Source organism: Phlebotomus papatasi, chromosome 1, assembly GCF_024763615.1.
Source record: "Phlebotomus papatasi isolate M1 chromosome 1, Ppap_2.1, whole genome shotgun sequence".
In the NCBI taxonomy this organism is placed as follows: Eukaryota; Metazoa; Arthropoda; class Insecta; order Diptera; family Psychodidae; genus Phlebotomus; species Phlebotomus papatasi.
Window position 1 is genome coordinate 63,692,698 of NC_077222.1, and position 15,609 is coordinate 63,708,306.

Genomic DNA, 15,609 nt, shown 5'->3' on the forward strand with positions numbered 1-15,609 from the left:
CCATGACAGTACAGTACTACATTGCAGATAAAAAGTTATATAAGAGAGTGAAGGCAAAAGTGAAAAAACCATGACAGACGAAATGCGAAATTGAAAAGCATCTTTTGACTCTTTTAAATCTGTCCGAACATGCTCTCCTAGATAACTTTTTCTCTGCAAAACTATCTCCATCCACAGTATACACCACCCACACCATTTGCAAAGATTTCTTCCAGCTATTTCTTTACTATCCCATTTTGTCTCTTCGTCGTGACACGAACACTCGACTACTCAAAGTGAAGTTGCACAAAGTCAGTATACAAGCACGTCCTGATGAGAAAAGGGAAAATCCATCAAACAAACAACAAATATTGTAGATTCCATTTCTGATGGTGAATTTTATACACTACCACTCTACTTCCACTCCATAACATTTTTTTTCATTCATTTTTTAATAACCTCAGTAAATAAGATTTTGCCATCAATCATGATTTTACCATTTGTGACGAAGATTAAAAAAACTCACATTGATTCCTAGTTTGCTCTTAACTTCTCGAAATGCAAATAGTTCCTGGATTTAATATGCGTCTTTGAATTATTTAATATTTGTAGTTTGATTTATTTATTAATAGAATGGTAGACTTGGCCCGCTAAAATTTGTGCGATTCGAATATCTAAAATTACGCAAAAGTCTGTGGACACTACTTTAGGGGAAAACCTGAATTAGAAGTTTAAAAGTCGTCAATATTTTTTTTTAACTTTTCAATCAATAGATAAACTATCTAAGAATATAGGAGTTGAAGATTAAGAAAAAACTTATGGACCAAATGAAGTGAATAAATGTTTATTCTCTTATGTACTAAATTCTTTTACAGTTGAACTTATATGGTTTTGAAAAAATATTTCGTCACGGAATATATACTTACAAAACCCAAAAAGTTACTCCCTCCGTTCCGAAATAAGTCGTACGTTTGGGAAAAATTCTTGTTCCGAAATAAGTCATACATTTGGGAAAAAATGGGATTAAGGGAAAGTTTGTTGGTAAATGTTTTGTGTATCAACAATTATCTCTTGTAAAGAACTATTACTAATGTCCAGTACTAAAATTGGAATCCAGTCTTGATGGTATGTTGAGGAACGAATGTCTTAAAAATGTCTTATTTTTGGCGTTTTATTTTCAATCTAAAATAGGTGCAGAATGGTGAGAGATACAGACTTGGGACCTTCGGTGGACCCCCCCATAAGTTGATCCTGGGACCATTAATATGTCCTTTATTTTGCCCCCACCCCTCCCCTTCCCCTCCAAAATCATCTTTTTAGAATTGCTCGAAAACACGTCGTGAGATTTTTTTCTCAATTCTGGATATGTTTTAGAGAAACATATAAATGGTCCCAAGATCAACTTATGGGGGGTCCGCTGAAGGTCCCAAGTCCCTATCTCTCACCATTTTGCACCCAGATATTCAAACACATAAAAAAGGATGTTCTTTTTATTGCTCATTCTGCAAAATTTGAGATATAAAAAATGTCATATCGGTAATAACTGTTGAGTTCTACTTGTGCATACTAAAAATTTAGATCAAATTCTAGACTGTAATATTAATCACAGTCCATCTTGTAGTGATTAACTATCTACCGGAGCTCTTTGAAAAAAACGCGAAAAATGGACAACTTCAACATATCGATTCCTCAACTTACCATCGTGATAGGATCCCCATATTATCCCTGAACATGGAGGATAGTTCATACATAAGATATTTGCAAATAACAAAAACATTCTCTGAAACCGTTCCATAATCCCTAATTTTTCGCCAAACGTACGACTTATTTCGGAACGGAGGGAGTACTATTTTACAATTTTCTCCGTGTTCTATTAGTTATGGAATACACTTATGCAAATTGAAAATCTTTTTAGTTCTTTTTTTTAGATAAGAATTGCGATTTGTAGATTTTACGTCAATTAGGAAGTGCTGCGACGAGGTACTATTGTGAACTAACTCATTTTTTCACCATTTTCTATTTTTTTTTTTTTTTGAAAAAATTGAGGCACTTGAAGTATGTATAAACTAAACATATGCCGAACATTTCATGAAGCTAGGTCTTTGCCTTTTCCTTCAAAAAAAAAAAAAAGGAGAACTGCAAAGTTTTGGCCTTGTAATTCAAGTTGCCCCATTAAGCCATTACATGCATAGGGAATACTGGCTTTAGACCTAAAATTAAATGGACCTTAGGAAAGATGAGATAAGTTTATCTTAACTGCTTTAATTTTTACTGCGCAAATTTTACGGAGAGAGCCGTACAATAGTTGGTTTTTTTCATCCCCCAAATTTTCCACCTTTCGTTCCCCCGAGGACCACTTTTCTCAACAAATCTTCGTGTTTCAGATGATTTCTAAGAAATATCGTCACGCTGTTTGTCAGTCTTTCCGTCTGTCCATCTGTCCGACCGGTTGTCGTCAGCTCTAGAGGCCAAACAGTTAGAGATAGCGACTTGGGTTCTTCGGAGGGGACCCCCCCCCCAACAGTTAAACCCAATGATCGTCAACATGTCCCTAATTTTCCCTCCTCCCTTCACTTCCCCTCCAAATCCATATTTGTATAAGTTCTAAATATCTAGGCGAACAATTGGACCTTATACGAAAATATCGTTGAATCATTCCTAATAACGGTTTTTTAAGGTCAAAGATTTAAAATGTTTTAGAGAGTGTATTTCTCATCCGAATGGTATCATGTTTAGACTCGTTGGAAAAGTATGGAAATACCCGATTAAACAGAATCAGTTTCAATCAGTTCTGAACCGGTAAAAAACTGGTTCATAACCGATAACTAATTTCCATTCAAAATTCAATATATTACTCCTGAGGTGTATTTTGAGCAAAGTTTTGAATGATTTATCGGTTCAAATCGGTTGTGAACCGTTAATAAACCGGTTATGAACCGAGTGTCCGAAAATCAATTCTATTACTCTAAAAATCATTTTGAGGGATCTTTTGAGTGACTTATAAATCGATTCAAGTCGGTTGAGAATCGGTAAACAGTAAATGATGAGAAATTATTTTTGAAGTAAGAGAAAGTGTCCATGCTTCATACCATTGAAAGCTTCGTAATGACTAAATTTTCTATGTTTCACAGTATATATGTGACTCATCGCAACCATATTTTGCGTACCATATTTACCAAAACTATGGGAAAGTGGCGAGTTTTTAAAATATATTGCGGAGTCACGTTTATTGAGAAACATAGGAAAAATTTAGTCATTACGAAGCTACCAATGATATCAAGTATGGACACTTTCCCCTATATATAGCATTTAAGTCACGAGTTAGAGCACCTCGCAAAGCCTGGGACGCTTCTTTGCCACCTCTTTTTTGAAAATTTCGGCTAAAACCAAGATAATACAAGCAAATGAAACCATTATATTTTTAAAACTCTCTAAAATTACTTATTATTTATTTAGAATTTTCGAGACCTTTGGCAACTGAATTAAACCTGCAGTCTTAAGTCCGCATACAACATTTATTTTGTCGTGTATTTGAATAGATTTAGATCGATTCCAAATCGATAAAAAAATACAGGTTTTATCATATGGTGTTACTTTGTAAGTTTAAAAAAATTAAATATAAGATGGCAATAAAAGATGTGAAAAAAATTTCCAATGGATTATGCAGACTGGAGGTTTAGCCCAGTTCCCGAAGGTCTCAAAAATCTAAATAACAAGCAATTTTATTGATTTTTCAAAATCTGATGAATCATTTGCCTTTATAATCTAATCCTGAACAACATTTTTCTAAAAAATCGTGCCTGATTAGAAATTAGAAGAGTTAAGCCAGATGGCTAAGTCTTAGATTTGAAGCCCGTATTAGAGTAGGGTTATCATCAACTTGATCGTTAGTCAAGAAAGTTTAACTTTATAATGGTTGTCGATAATTTTCTACTTGTTTTATAGCAAACTTCATAAGTCGATCCGCCTAGCTAATCAATGTATAAGAGTTTTAGTATCAAAGAAAAACTGAAACACAATTTTTGCTACGTAAAATTATACATTGCTTTTTTAATATTTGAGCAATAATTCTATGGATTATTCGATTTTAATTAAGTTTATCCGAGAATGATGGTATAGCAAAGCTCTCTCTCATTTTTTTACTCTTCCTAAATAATTTAATTAGCTTTCGAAGAAAAATCCACAATCATTAAGTAAAATCCTTGTTCAGTTGTGGATGGGAAAAAGCAAAAGAGGGATGTGGAAAAGCTCTCTAAATTATTTGCTCAAGATTTATGGTTGCTATTTGACGCACTATTTATTTAAGGGTTAATTTACCGTTTAATTATTTATCATCTCGCCATGAAAGACTCCTTTTCCACTCACTGAACTTTGCCACCCAGCACATTTCTGTAATAAATTGATGTACTTTTTCTCATACAAAAAAAAGAAGAAAGTACAAAAAACCAGGGATAAGAAATACTCATGAGTTCTTGTAACTGATTCAAATTATAGATGTCGTAAAATGGGTGAACACTGTACTAGGAAATTATTAAAGTAACTCCCAGATTGTGGTGTTTCTGTCTTTCATCCCGACGACGTGAACTTAGGGTGAGAGAAGGGGGATTGTGTTTCATAGATGATAGAGAAAGAAGTGAGTCGAGGGAGGGTGGAAGATTGCAGAGGTGAAAAGGTTGCACATTCACACTACAATGTAACCCATATGTAGTTCTTTGGTTCGGGCATTCCCTTCCACAATCCTCCGGTGTGTTATCATAGCTGATAAATAAATGCATGGGTATACCATACCTAGGATGATAGTACGATACGAGTGAGGTGAAATGTGGCACAAAAAAAACTTACATTTTCCGGGAATAAATCAAACTATTTGGCATTTCTATTCCTCACCTAAGCACAGAAATATTTATGAATGATGCTTTCACCGCGCCAAAGGATGATACTATATGGATGTTCTCCAGTTTTTGCTATTACATGAACACGATGGTTTTTATACTGACCTGCAAAGAGAAAACAAAAAAAAAGGTGTTAAGAATTTGCTTTAACAACTTTTATTATATAATGTTATGAAAACCTAGGTTCATATCCTTTGGCATACAGAAGCAAAGAAATGGATAAACTGAAATTTAAATGATATTGCTTTATTCTTCGAAAAAAATGTTTTTTATAGCTTAAAAATTTATTTGGTTTTTTATCATTATTTTTCTATAAAAAACGCTTAAAGTTTTCTTATTAAACTCAAGGTTCAATGAAAGCAAGAAAAAAGTGCACAAGGACAGAGGAGACACAGAAGAAAAAAAAGGATATAGAACAGGAAATTGAAGGGAGTGTAAAAAGTTCTTCACCATTTCCACATATTATAAAATACCATTTTAAAAGAGATGACAAAGCATCCAAGCTCTTCGAAATGCTCGTACTCGTGAATTTCCAAAAGTAAATTTATGGTAATTTTTGATAAATTTTACATTATTTACCTGGAAAAATTATGTTTTGCTTTGTTTATAAAGTTTTTTAATTGTTTAACATAAATAGAAAATTTCATAATTTTCAACGAGTTATTATATATATTGGGTTAGATTGTTAGACTTATATTCTTTACTGCGGTTCATATGGAATATAAAACAAAACAAAAAAAATCTATAGGTACTTGTCCAAATTGGTTAAAAATACGTTTTCTTTTTTAGATTTTAACTTAATGGGGGCGTTGTCAAAAGAGATAAGTTCAATATCTCCAACAGGCAAAAGAATGGGGTTTATTTATCAAGCGAATGGGGTCATGTTTTGGCTCGTTGGGAAGGTATTAGAATTTTCGACAACACTAAACCGGTTCCAATCGGTTTTGAACTGGTAATGAACCGGATCATAACCGATAAATAATTTTTATACAAAATTCAATTAAATTACTCCTGAGGTGTATTTTGTGAAATATTTTAAGTGATTCATAAGTCGGTTCAAATCGGTTGTGAACCGGTAATGAATCGGTTATTTACCGATAAATAATTTTTGTTCGAATATGATTTTTATAACTCTTTAAACAATTTTGTGGAATCTATTGAGTGATTTATGAATCGATTTATATCGGTTGAGTACCGGTAAACGGTAAAAGATGCGAAAGTTCTTTTGAGGTATAGCATTAAGTCACGAGTTCGAGCATTTCGCAAAGCCTGGGACGCTTTGTCACCCCTTTTTAATTAAAATTGAGCCTTATCGTGATATAATTTAGCTGCACAAACAGATTAAGAAGCTAAATTATCTTATGATATAGCTCAGTTCCACTTAAACACAGGTGAAAAATCTCAATTTCAAAGGTGCCCCACTTTCAAAGGTGCCCCACTTCCCCCTATCCAATACAAAGTTAGTGAATTGTATTTACAGCAAATTAATTTCGCATCGAAGATCAAAGAGATCACCACGAACCATTGAGTGAATTCCATGTACATGTGTCGAGGCTGAAAGGATATAATGCATTAGTGGAGACAGAAATATTCACTCCCCATTTGCCTCTGAACACCCACATCACCTTGATCCCTTTTCTCCACCCTCAAAATCTTCATTCCGGTGTCCATCAATCGGCAGGATTCACATACATAATATAGACCATGTATTCACTTCCTCCACACGATTCAGTTGTAACCCGATCTAGATTATGTGGCCGATTGAGCATTTCCCGGGAGGGAATTATCGACTGGACGGATACCAAATTGAGGTGGATGAGGTGAAGAGAATGGCTTTGGATATGTAGGTCCTATAGGGGTTGGGGGACTAAAGAAGATTTCACTGTTTGATCCCACGTCTATCACCGTCATGTGCAATATATTGGAGCATACTCTGACTGAAGATGTTCTCAGGATTTTCACTACTAAAGTCATACGCTTTCTCGTCCCTTCTGTCACTCAATTTTCATCCATACATTCTCTATTAAATTACACAAACTTCATGGTTATATAGGATTCTCTCATAGGTATGAGTTATATTTGTAACTATAAAGTTAATTTTCAAATTGATGTTCAGACACGGACATCTCCTAATCAATGGTGGTAATATTAATAGTACGTAATATTTACATCAGCTGGCCAAATTACAAAAAAAAAACTATTTATAGAAAAATATATTTATATAGAAAAGTATATTGTATAATAAAAAATTGCGAAGAAATATTCCTTGAGTGCTGCTAGTACACTCACAAGGCTTCGAAATTTCGAATCTCATAGGTTAATACTTCATATTTCATAATCGTAAATATATATTTTTGATAACACAATGATTCGGGAAATTCAGAATGATTTTTTCTCGCATAACCATTGATAAAATCTGATTCTAGATATCTATAGTCCTGTTTTTTTTAATTAATTGCAAGTAGTAATGGTCTATTTTTGTGTAACGGAACAATAATGTTAATATCGACTGCGACCAAAATGGTTAAACTACGGAAACCGAAATGTTTAGTTCAAAATTCTAATTGAATAGTTGAAAAATTCTAATTAAAAATAGTTGTCTAATATACAGTGGCGGCCAAAATAATAGAATCAGCTCCGCAAAGATCACTATTTTACCTTTAGTATTTTTGTTTATTACAATTCGTTGAAATAATTTTGATATAGAAATGTTCAAATAATTACCTTACGTCAAAAAATTATTGTTTTGGGCGCTAGAGGTCTCTATTTTTCACAGTATACATCAATAGTGAAATTTGGTTTGAACAACACGACAGGAACACTTTCATTTAAATTAAAGAATGTGGTTTATAAATCGAATAAGTTTAAATAAAGCCATATTTAGAAACCATAATTGACGGTTTTCTAATTTTTTTGGCAGAACTAAATTTCATTACTGACGTATTCTGTGTAAAATAGAGACCTCTAGCGACCAAAACATCCCTTATTTTACGCTTCTAATAATTTGAACATTTCAACTTCAGAATTATATCAACAAATTGGGAAAGAATACAAAAGTTAAAAAATATAAGCTTTGCAAAGTGATTCTATTATTTTGGCCGCCACTGTATATTGTAGCGTGTGCCTATGACGGTACAAGGAAATTTCTTAAGAAATATTTTAAATACCAGAAGTGCGCGTGACTGTCCTGTGTGGGCGACTTTGACACCCTCCTGTTCGTAAACTCTTCTTTAATTCTAATGTTCAAGAACGGTTCGCACTAATCAGACACGGTTCGGTAAAGACCATCCTTAAGTTCTAGAAGTAAAGAAAAGCTTGCAAACGAGGGTTTCAAAGTCATCCGCACTTACGGTACCAGTTGAAAATTAAAGTTCTAAGTTGGTCAGTTCGGTGGCAGCCAAAATTCCGAAAGCCAAAATCCCGAAAAGGACAAAATCCCGAAAGCCAAAATCCCGAAATTTCAAAATCCTGAAAGGGATGAAATTATATTGACGAAAAAGTTTAGAATAATTTCCCAAGACAAAGAAGATTTTCCTTTGCCTCCAGCAAACGCGAGTACAATCGTGGGAGTAGCTGTGACACTTTTAAGAATTCGGGATTTTGGCTTTCGGGATTTTGACGTTCGGGATTTTGACCGGAACCCGGTCAGTTATATAAAACCAAGGGCCCAAATAGACTTAAAGTGTTCCTCTAAAGTATTTAGCTTGTAAAATTTGGCAGGAAATGATTAGTTTAATGCTAAATACGTAATCCTAATGCCTCAGTTTATGACAGTTTAGGAGAAATCTCTACTGCCAAATTTTTCAGGCTAAATATTCTCGAGGATCAGCCTGAGTCTATTAGGGCTCTATGATTACTTTTAGGAAATCTTAGTTGTAGCATTTCATAAAACAGGTGCCCTGCTGCCCATGGATTAAGCAATATACTCCTTCCATTCCGAAAAAAGTCATACATTTTTTCATATAAAATGAACTAGCAAATCTGCGACTTTTTTTTTAAAATGGAGGGAGTATTAATTACAATTACATCATTGATGATCGATTTCTGATAACTTCATATTAATTTTGGATATGACGGAAACAGATTTTTTTTCAACTATCAGACGTATCAGATCATAAAAGATGAGATTGTAAAAAATCTCAGTGAAATTGGAATAGATTACACTGAAACACCACTGAAATATAGAGTTTATTTCTCAATAGGTACGAGAGCTATTGTACTGTAGCCTGCACCCAAGTAGTGCAGGCCATACGATTGTTCAAAATATTGGAATCGCTCAAGTTGTTTTTCTTTCATCTCCTTGAATGTACTCATCATTCCCTGTGTGATTACCACCGTGGATACTTTTTGTATGACAATGAAAGTTATATTGGCGTTCTGTTTCTTTTTCAATTTTCACCCGGTTTACCTTCTAGAAACTACATTAAATTCAGCACTCTGTCGTTATTCTCTAGTGCTTCTATAAATCATTATATCTCGTACAAAATTGACAAGGAAAATGGCGAGAGACACTGAGGGATTTCTTCATTATTAAACTCATAACATTCACTCAAACCACTCAGTCTCCATCTCAATTGGCGCCCACACCACTCGATAATCTCCCAAATTCCACTTTATCACAGTCACATGCCCTCCAATTGTCTTCAGCAGAAAGATTGCCGTAGACTCTTGCATCAGTGCTTCTCAAGTTGAGCTCCAAGAAAGCCCTCTCGAACTCTGCTCAATCTTCAATCTCGAATGAATGTGAATGGTGATGAGTGCCTGTGATAAATTACGCGTAGAATATCTACTTGACAAATTTTTGCATATAGCACCTTCAAGAGCTACTCTAACGTTCCGATCACTGACTATCTTCATCAGCAAACTTTTTCCGCTATGCAGTAAAAGTTTTCACTCTTTTGTTCGGACAAAGAATGCAGAAAATTATGCAAATCTCACATCAAATTTTCCTCTTGAGGTTCTACACATTCATGGTATTTTCATAATTGAAAATATGTCACTCGAATGTCTTTTAATTCTCCCTCGTGAGTTTAATTTAATCTGAAATTTCTGATATAGAATTCAGCATTGTAAATTTAAACAAACTTTTTAAATACACTTAAGTTCTTAAGATGACAAAGTTATTTTACAAACTATAAACACTATTTTGATTATAATAGTGGAGAGACGTGCAGTTTCAGACACAAAATATTATATTTTGAGATTGTTTTAGAGAAAAATTGCAAATTAAACTAAGACTTAATAAATTCTGTGAGTTGTAGCCTAGTTTAGTAAAAATATCCTGAGAATCTGGGGCAAAATGTAACAAGCTAAATATTCTAAATTAGATATTTTCAAAAAGATAAAACAGACAGAGATTTCTAATTTTTAACTGGTTTAATCTGGGGGTGACATTAGCTCTGAAAAATGCGACCAGTTTTAGTGTAATTTTTTTCTGTTTTCGTACACATTTCACGAGATATATTCAAGACTATGTAGGTTACCAATTTAGGGTTTTCGGTTGCCTATTCTATTTTAAATAGGCTTTTATTTTGTATTTGTATTATTTGATAATTCATTCTGCAATGACAGAAAAGACTTAAGAAACTCAAAAGTTTTTTCGGCACGCTAAAAACATATAGAAAACATAGGAAACGTCATGCATCTGGGCTTTATTTTAGCCCAGATGACTAAAATTTAAAAGATAGATCAAAGAATATGAAAAATATCAGACAATATTTATTTCCGTGCATACTAAACGTATTAATTTTTCCATTGTACTAAAATTAAACCACGGAAGTGTAAATAATTCGCGAAAGTGAAAATATACTTTAAAGATTTCCCTAACGAAGGATAAATTACCAAGAATTTTCACGATAAATTAGTGCCAAATTGTACAAGACTGAAGTGGTAGACTTTTAAGGAGGCTTGAAAGTAAAATTTGCCCAATATTTTGAGAATCAAGGCATTTGCGGAAGGGATAGCCTATACACCACCCCATACTTAACTCAGCTGTATCGCATAGGTCTTGGGTTCCTGTGTTGAGTGAGAGTCATACATCACTCCACACGGAAGTCTCCATGCTGGAAAGTGCTTCCCTGACACCATAAAACAGCCTTTTATGGTCATCATCCCCCGCAACCACTCGGGTGTGTGTTGCTGTACCGAGAAAATTCGTGATTTTATTGCTCACATATGATGAGTGGAGGGTGGTGCTTTAGGACCACCACAGGCAACTTCACAGAATCACCTCAAGGCAGGGCCACACTGTAAAGCTTCGGGTTGGTGTCGACGAACCAAAAAAAAAAACGAACACCATCAGTCCCAACATTCGCATCACGCAATTTCCACCATAAATTCCTAAAGTTTAACTTCACGATTCTGAGATTTATATTGTTGTTCCAACCCATACACCCCCATCCTAAAGTCTCTTAAACGTTTTTTTTTTATTTTTCTCCACGCATATGCGTCCATTTTTAATAAATTTCCAAGAACTTTGTTTTGCTGAATCTCTATGTCACTCCTTATCACTATGTATTAAATCATTCTTAGTTCTTTTCTTCTTTTTGTTCTTCTCATCCCACAGATGCGTGTCGTTGGCCAGGAATATGCACCCATGACTGAACTAGCAGCCCTCTACAAGGATATGTCACAGAGCACAGAGGAAGAAAAGACCGACGAGGCTGTTGCTGATCAGGAGTAGAATCCTTAAGAGGTAGGGCAGTGATGTAGAAAATGGAATGATAGATGAGGAAATTGTGTAGGTTGTCAATTTAGTGAAATTTCACCATAGACCTTATCACTCTTGATAAAATAATAAAAATATTTCCTTCACACGAAAGCACCATCGTTCAATGTTTTTCTGTTGGGACTTCGGAAAGGGCAACCCCGTGCAGAGAGTAAAAAAGGACTGTTTTTCCTATCGAAGAGAAAAAATCAATGATTGACGTCACATTGCCTCAAAGTTAGAGATGTCGCCCCCAGAAAGCGCGCCATCGCAATTTTCCACACCCCTCACCCGCAATTCCAACCCATCTAGTCCATAAGAGAGTCCAAAAATGCGCCACCAAAATGCTTCTATAGGGGAGGTATGGTATGATATGAGAATTAATAGAGGGGTTGTTTGGAAAAATACAACAGTGAAAGCATAAATTGTATGGATATGTCAAACTATACTTTATATCATTTCCTCTTGTGTGCCTCCAAATTCTGCCTCCCACCCATTCTGTGCCGTCAGACACGAAAAACTTACAAAACAGGCAGGAGGACACCCGAAAAACTGGCACACCATAGGAGATATAATCGTGCATTGGAGTTTTTCCTATATAAGAGAGGGTGGTAGTGTTTTCGTTCCAAGCACCTCCAACAATCTCCCACAATTCGAAGGACACGAGAAATGGTTTCTAACTCAACCTACTATAGAAAAAAAAATCACCGCAGAAATTTCTTTCGAGAAAACTTTCCACAAAACACCATGGATGGGTTCAAATAACTGATTGTCCCCCAATATTACCCACCCGGGTTTTCTGGTGCCATTTGGTTGAACATTTATTGAATTCAAAGGGGATTGTTGGGCCCCTATAGGGCACACTAGGGTTGCAATATTTTTTTTTGCCTAAAATTCACTTTAGTGAAACTATTATGAAACTTTAGATCAATGGTGAGGGCAAAATTTACAGTGTTGTGTTCAAAAGTTAAGCTCAAAAGTTAACCCCAGAAAAGCTATGCAAGCCATTGGGAGAAGGCGTCGACCTCGAGGTAGACCTAGGACAAGGTGGCTGAATAAAATTCAGGATCTTGCCTTGGAAGGCCTTGAGATCGAACCCGAACATCTTCCTGAAGTGGCGGAGGATCGCCAAGCATGGGCTGCTAATTTGGATGTCATGGGCCTGCGACCCCAATAGGGATAAGCGGTTGAAAATGAATGAATGAATGTGTTCAAAAGTACTGCTTCTTTCGATAATACGATAATGATTTCTTTTAAATGGTCAAATTTGCCCTATTGATACAAAAATAAATATTTTAAGATTTAAAGATTATTAAACCTGCTTTTCGAAAATTCATACTTTATTTCTTGCTTCATGCCCTTTACATAGAATCCTTTTGTTCACAGCGTTCGCAACAGCAATTTAAAAGTATTTTGGTTATGTATGTTATGTTCAAATATTGAAAATAAATTTTTGAAATTAGATAAACAAATCACATAAGTCGTCCTACGAAATTAATATCAAATATTACTTTTTCTTTAGTATTTAAACCGATCTTCGAATTTGTTTCCTTCGAGGAATTACTTATTTATTCAGAAAGGAGAATGTAGGCAAATTTTTTAGTTCTCACGGATGAGATTTTGAATGATCTGAATTTTCTCTTTGTTCGCCAAGAGCTGATTCCTCATTTCTTATACGGGTTTCAGTCAAGAGGCTTATACGGGCTTCAGACCTAAGGCTTAGCCATATGGCTTAACTTCTCTAATATCTTATCAGTCAAGATTTTTTGGAAACTTTTGATTTACGATTGGACTATTAAAGGCAAATGACCTATTACATTTAGAAAAGTCAATAAAATCAGTTGCTGTTTAACCTGTTGGTTGTCGAGAACTGGGCTAAACCTCTAGTCTGAAGACGGTCTTACAGCTAAAGCTCTGTGCTTAAGTCTTATAGTCTGAAAAAATCGGATTGTGATTAAGCTCAAAAATTTGGCGGCTTAGCTAAGTCCTTGTTGAGCCTTAACTGATTATAATCGTAATGAACCGATTATGAACCGATAAGTATTTTTTCTCCGAAAATCAATTGTAAGTACTCCTATCATTTGGGGCGATCATCATTGGAGCTCTTTTGAGTGATTTATAAAGCGGTTGAAAGTCGTAATCAATTATGAACAATATCAAATCAAATTTACGAGCTCAACCTTTTCGCAAAGCACATGTCGCATTGCTACCCCTTCTTGCTAATATTTTCGATAAAAGCCCTTTGATCCTTCTGACAACCCGCATGAAATAATTTTGTCAAAATCTAAGCACTAAGTCTTAATTTAAGTCTAAAAAGGTATCTGCGGTTTGAGATCTTAGCCATCTTAGCAAAGAACTGGCATTAGCCTCAGCTCTGAAGTGGGCTTTCGCCTTATACCTTTTATAAGTTAAGTGTTTAATTATTAGAAGTTTAGTTTAAGAATCAACCGTGCAAACTATGCCTACATTCCCTTAAATTGATTTTCTCAAGATGATTTCTACGAATTCATTAGGAGTCTGAAGGGGGAAATATTTCATGGAGAATATAACGATTGTCCTAAATATTTAATTGTTTTTCTAATAGCTAAAACGACATTCCTAAAACTACCTACAGTGGACTCTCTCAAATTCGGGCATATGGTACCAAAATGTCAACCGAATTAGAGAGAAATTCGGTCGACAAACTTTTTGAAATGAAACGATATTTTATTCATCTGCATACACATATTGAGTTTACACACTCAAATATATTGTGAATATCATGAAAATCCCTTAATAATGCAAAATCACATCAAAACTAAGACTAACCATGGCAAATTTGAGCATATTTGCCTCATTTGATAATCATAATCAAACTTGGAAAATGTCAACAAACTTTTTTCATATTTAACTGCTGTCCGAATTAAAAAGTAGCCCGATCTTAAAAGAGCCGAATTAGCGAGAGTTTACTGTATATAGTGTCACTTACTATCCTAATCTTAAAGTTAAGCCTAGCGCACAATAACTTTTGTTTTGTAAACATATTTTTGACATTGGGGGTCCGTGGTGCAATTGGTAAGAGCGTTCGCCTCTTGGGCGGTGTGACCCCTGACTCGACTGTCACAGTTCTGAGTTCGAGTCCCGCCCGGTGCAAATGATTGAAGCGTCTGAATGGACATTTTTCACGAAACATTGTAATCTGAATAATGTACAAAATGGCCATAAAACCCGGTACATCGAAATAAAGGGACAGATAATCCTAACCGGCTTATGTAGGTGAGATTCTTAACGTGAGCTAACTCGGAGTGCATGCAAATTCGATTTGGAGCTGAAGTTGGGAGACGCCATTCAGTTATCTTGAATCAAATTCGTGAAATTATACAAATTTTGTATTTAAACCAAAATATCAAGGATTTGGATGAACTGACAGAAAATTGTTATATGGGTGAAATGTAGACCAGAATGTTCTCTATAATTTCCTATAGAACATGATCTCATCGATTACTCAGAAGCCAAGATAAGCGAGGTTTTTTGTTTCTTAACTCGTTTTTTCATCCAGAGTGCCCCAAGTAGTCATTTGTTGAACTTCAACTATATCAAAGAATTGTTGTATTTTGCGGGACTTTCCATTTAAACCCCTATTTTAAGTGTCTTGGTGGAGTAGAGGCAGTCAAATTGGCATCTGAGTGATTTCAAAGCGTTATTATTGGAAAAATCAATTTTTTCACACTTAAACGGCAAAATCGGAGTGATAGCGTAGTCTGAGTGGAAAATGATGTATGGACGAAATGTAGAGACAAATGTGCTCTACAATTATGTTGAAGTAATCATCAAAATCGGTTCAGCGACAGTCGAGATAATTGAGGTTATGTGATATTGAAATTGGTTTTTCGACTGTGGCGCCCCTGGTGTTGGTCCCACGAAGTTCAAATATTCTAGAAAGTTGTAGCATTTGGTGAGATCTTTCGTTTAAGCCCTCATTCATCAAAATTGGTCACATAGAACCGGAGATATGATTTTTTGAATTTCGTGAACTTTGACCCCTCATATCTC

General features: G+C 35.0%; 2 protein-coding genes across 3 annotated transcripts in view; one reads left to right on the forward strand and one right to left on the reverse strand.

Annotated features, from left to right (window-relative positions):
- The window catches only part of LOC129800015 (uncharacterized), an 82,936-nt gene extending 71,245 nt beyond the window's left edge, over positions 1-11,691 (forward strand). For both annotated transcript variants that reach the window (XM_055844363.1, XM_055844364.1), the window contains one exon: positions 11,437-11,691. In XM_055844363.1, the coding sequence (XP_055700338.1) occupies positions 11,437-11,553 (117 nt within the window). In that variant the 3' untranslated portion in view covers positions 11,554-11,691. The remainder of the gene's footprint in view (positions 1-11,436) is intronic.
- Positions 1-15,609, reverse strand: part of LOC129800001 (RNA-binding protein Musashi homolog Rbp6) — a 220,442-nt gene that overhangs the window by 55,054 nt on the left and 149,779 nt on the right. The gene's annotated exons all lie outside the window — the stretch shown is intronic.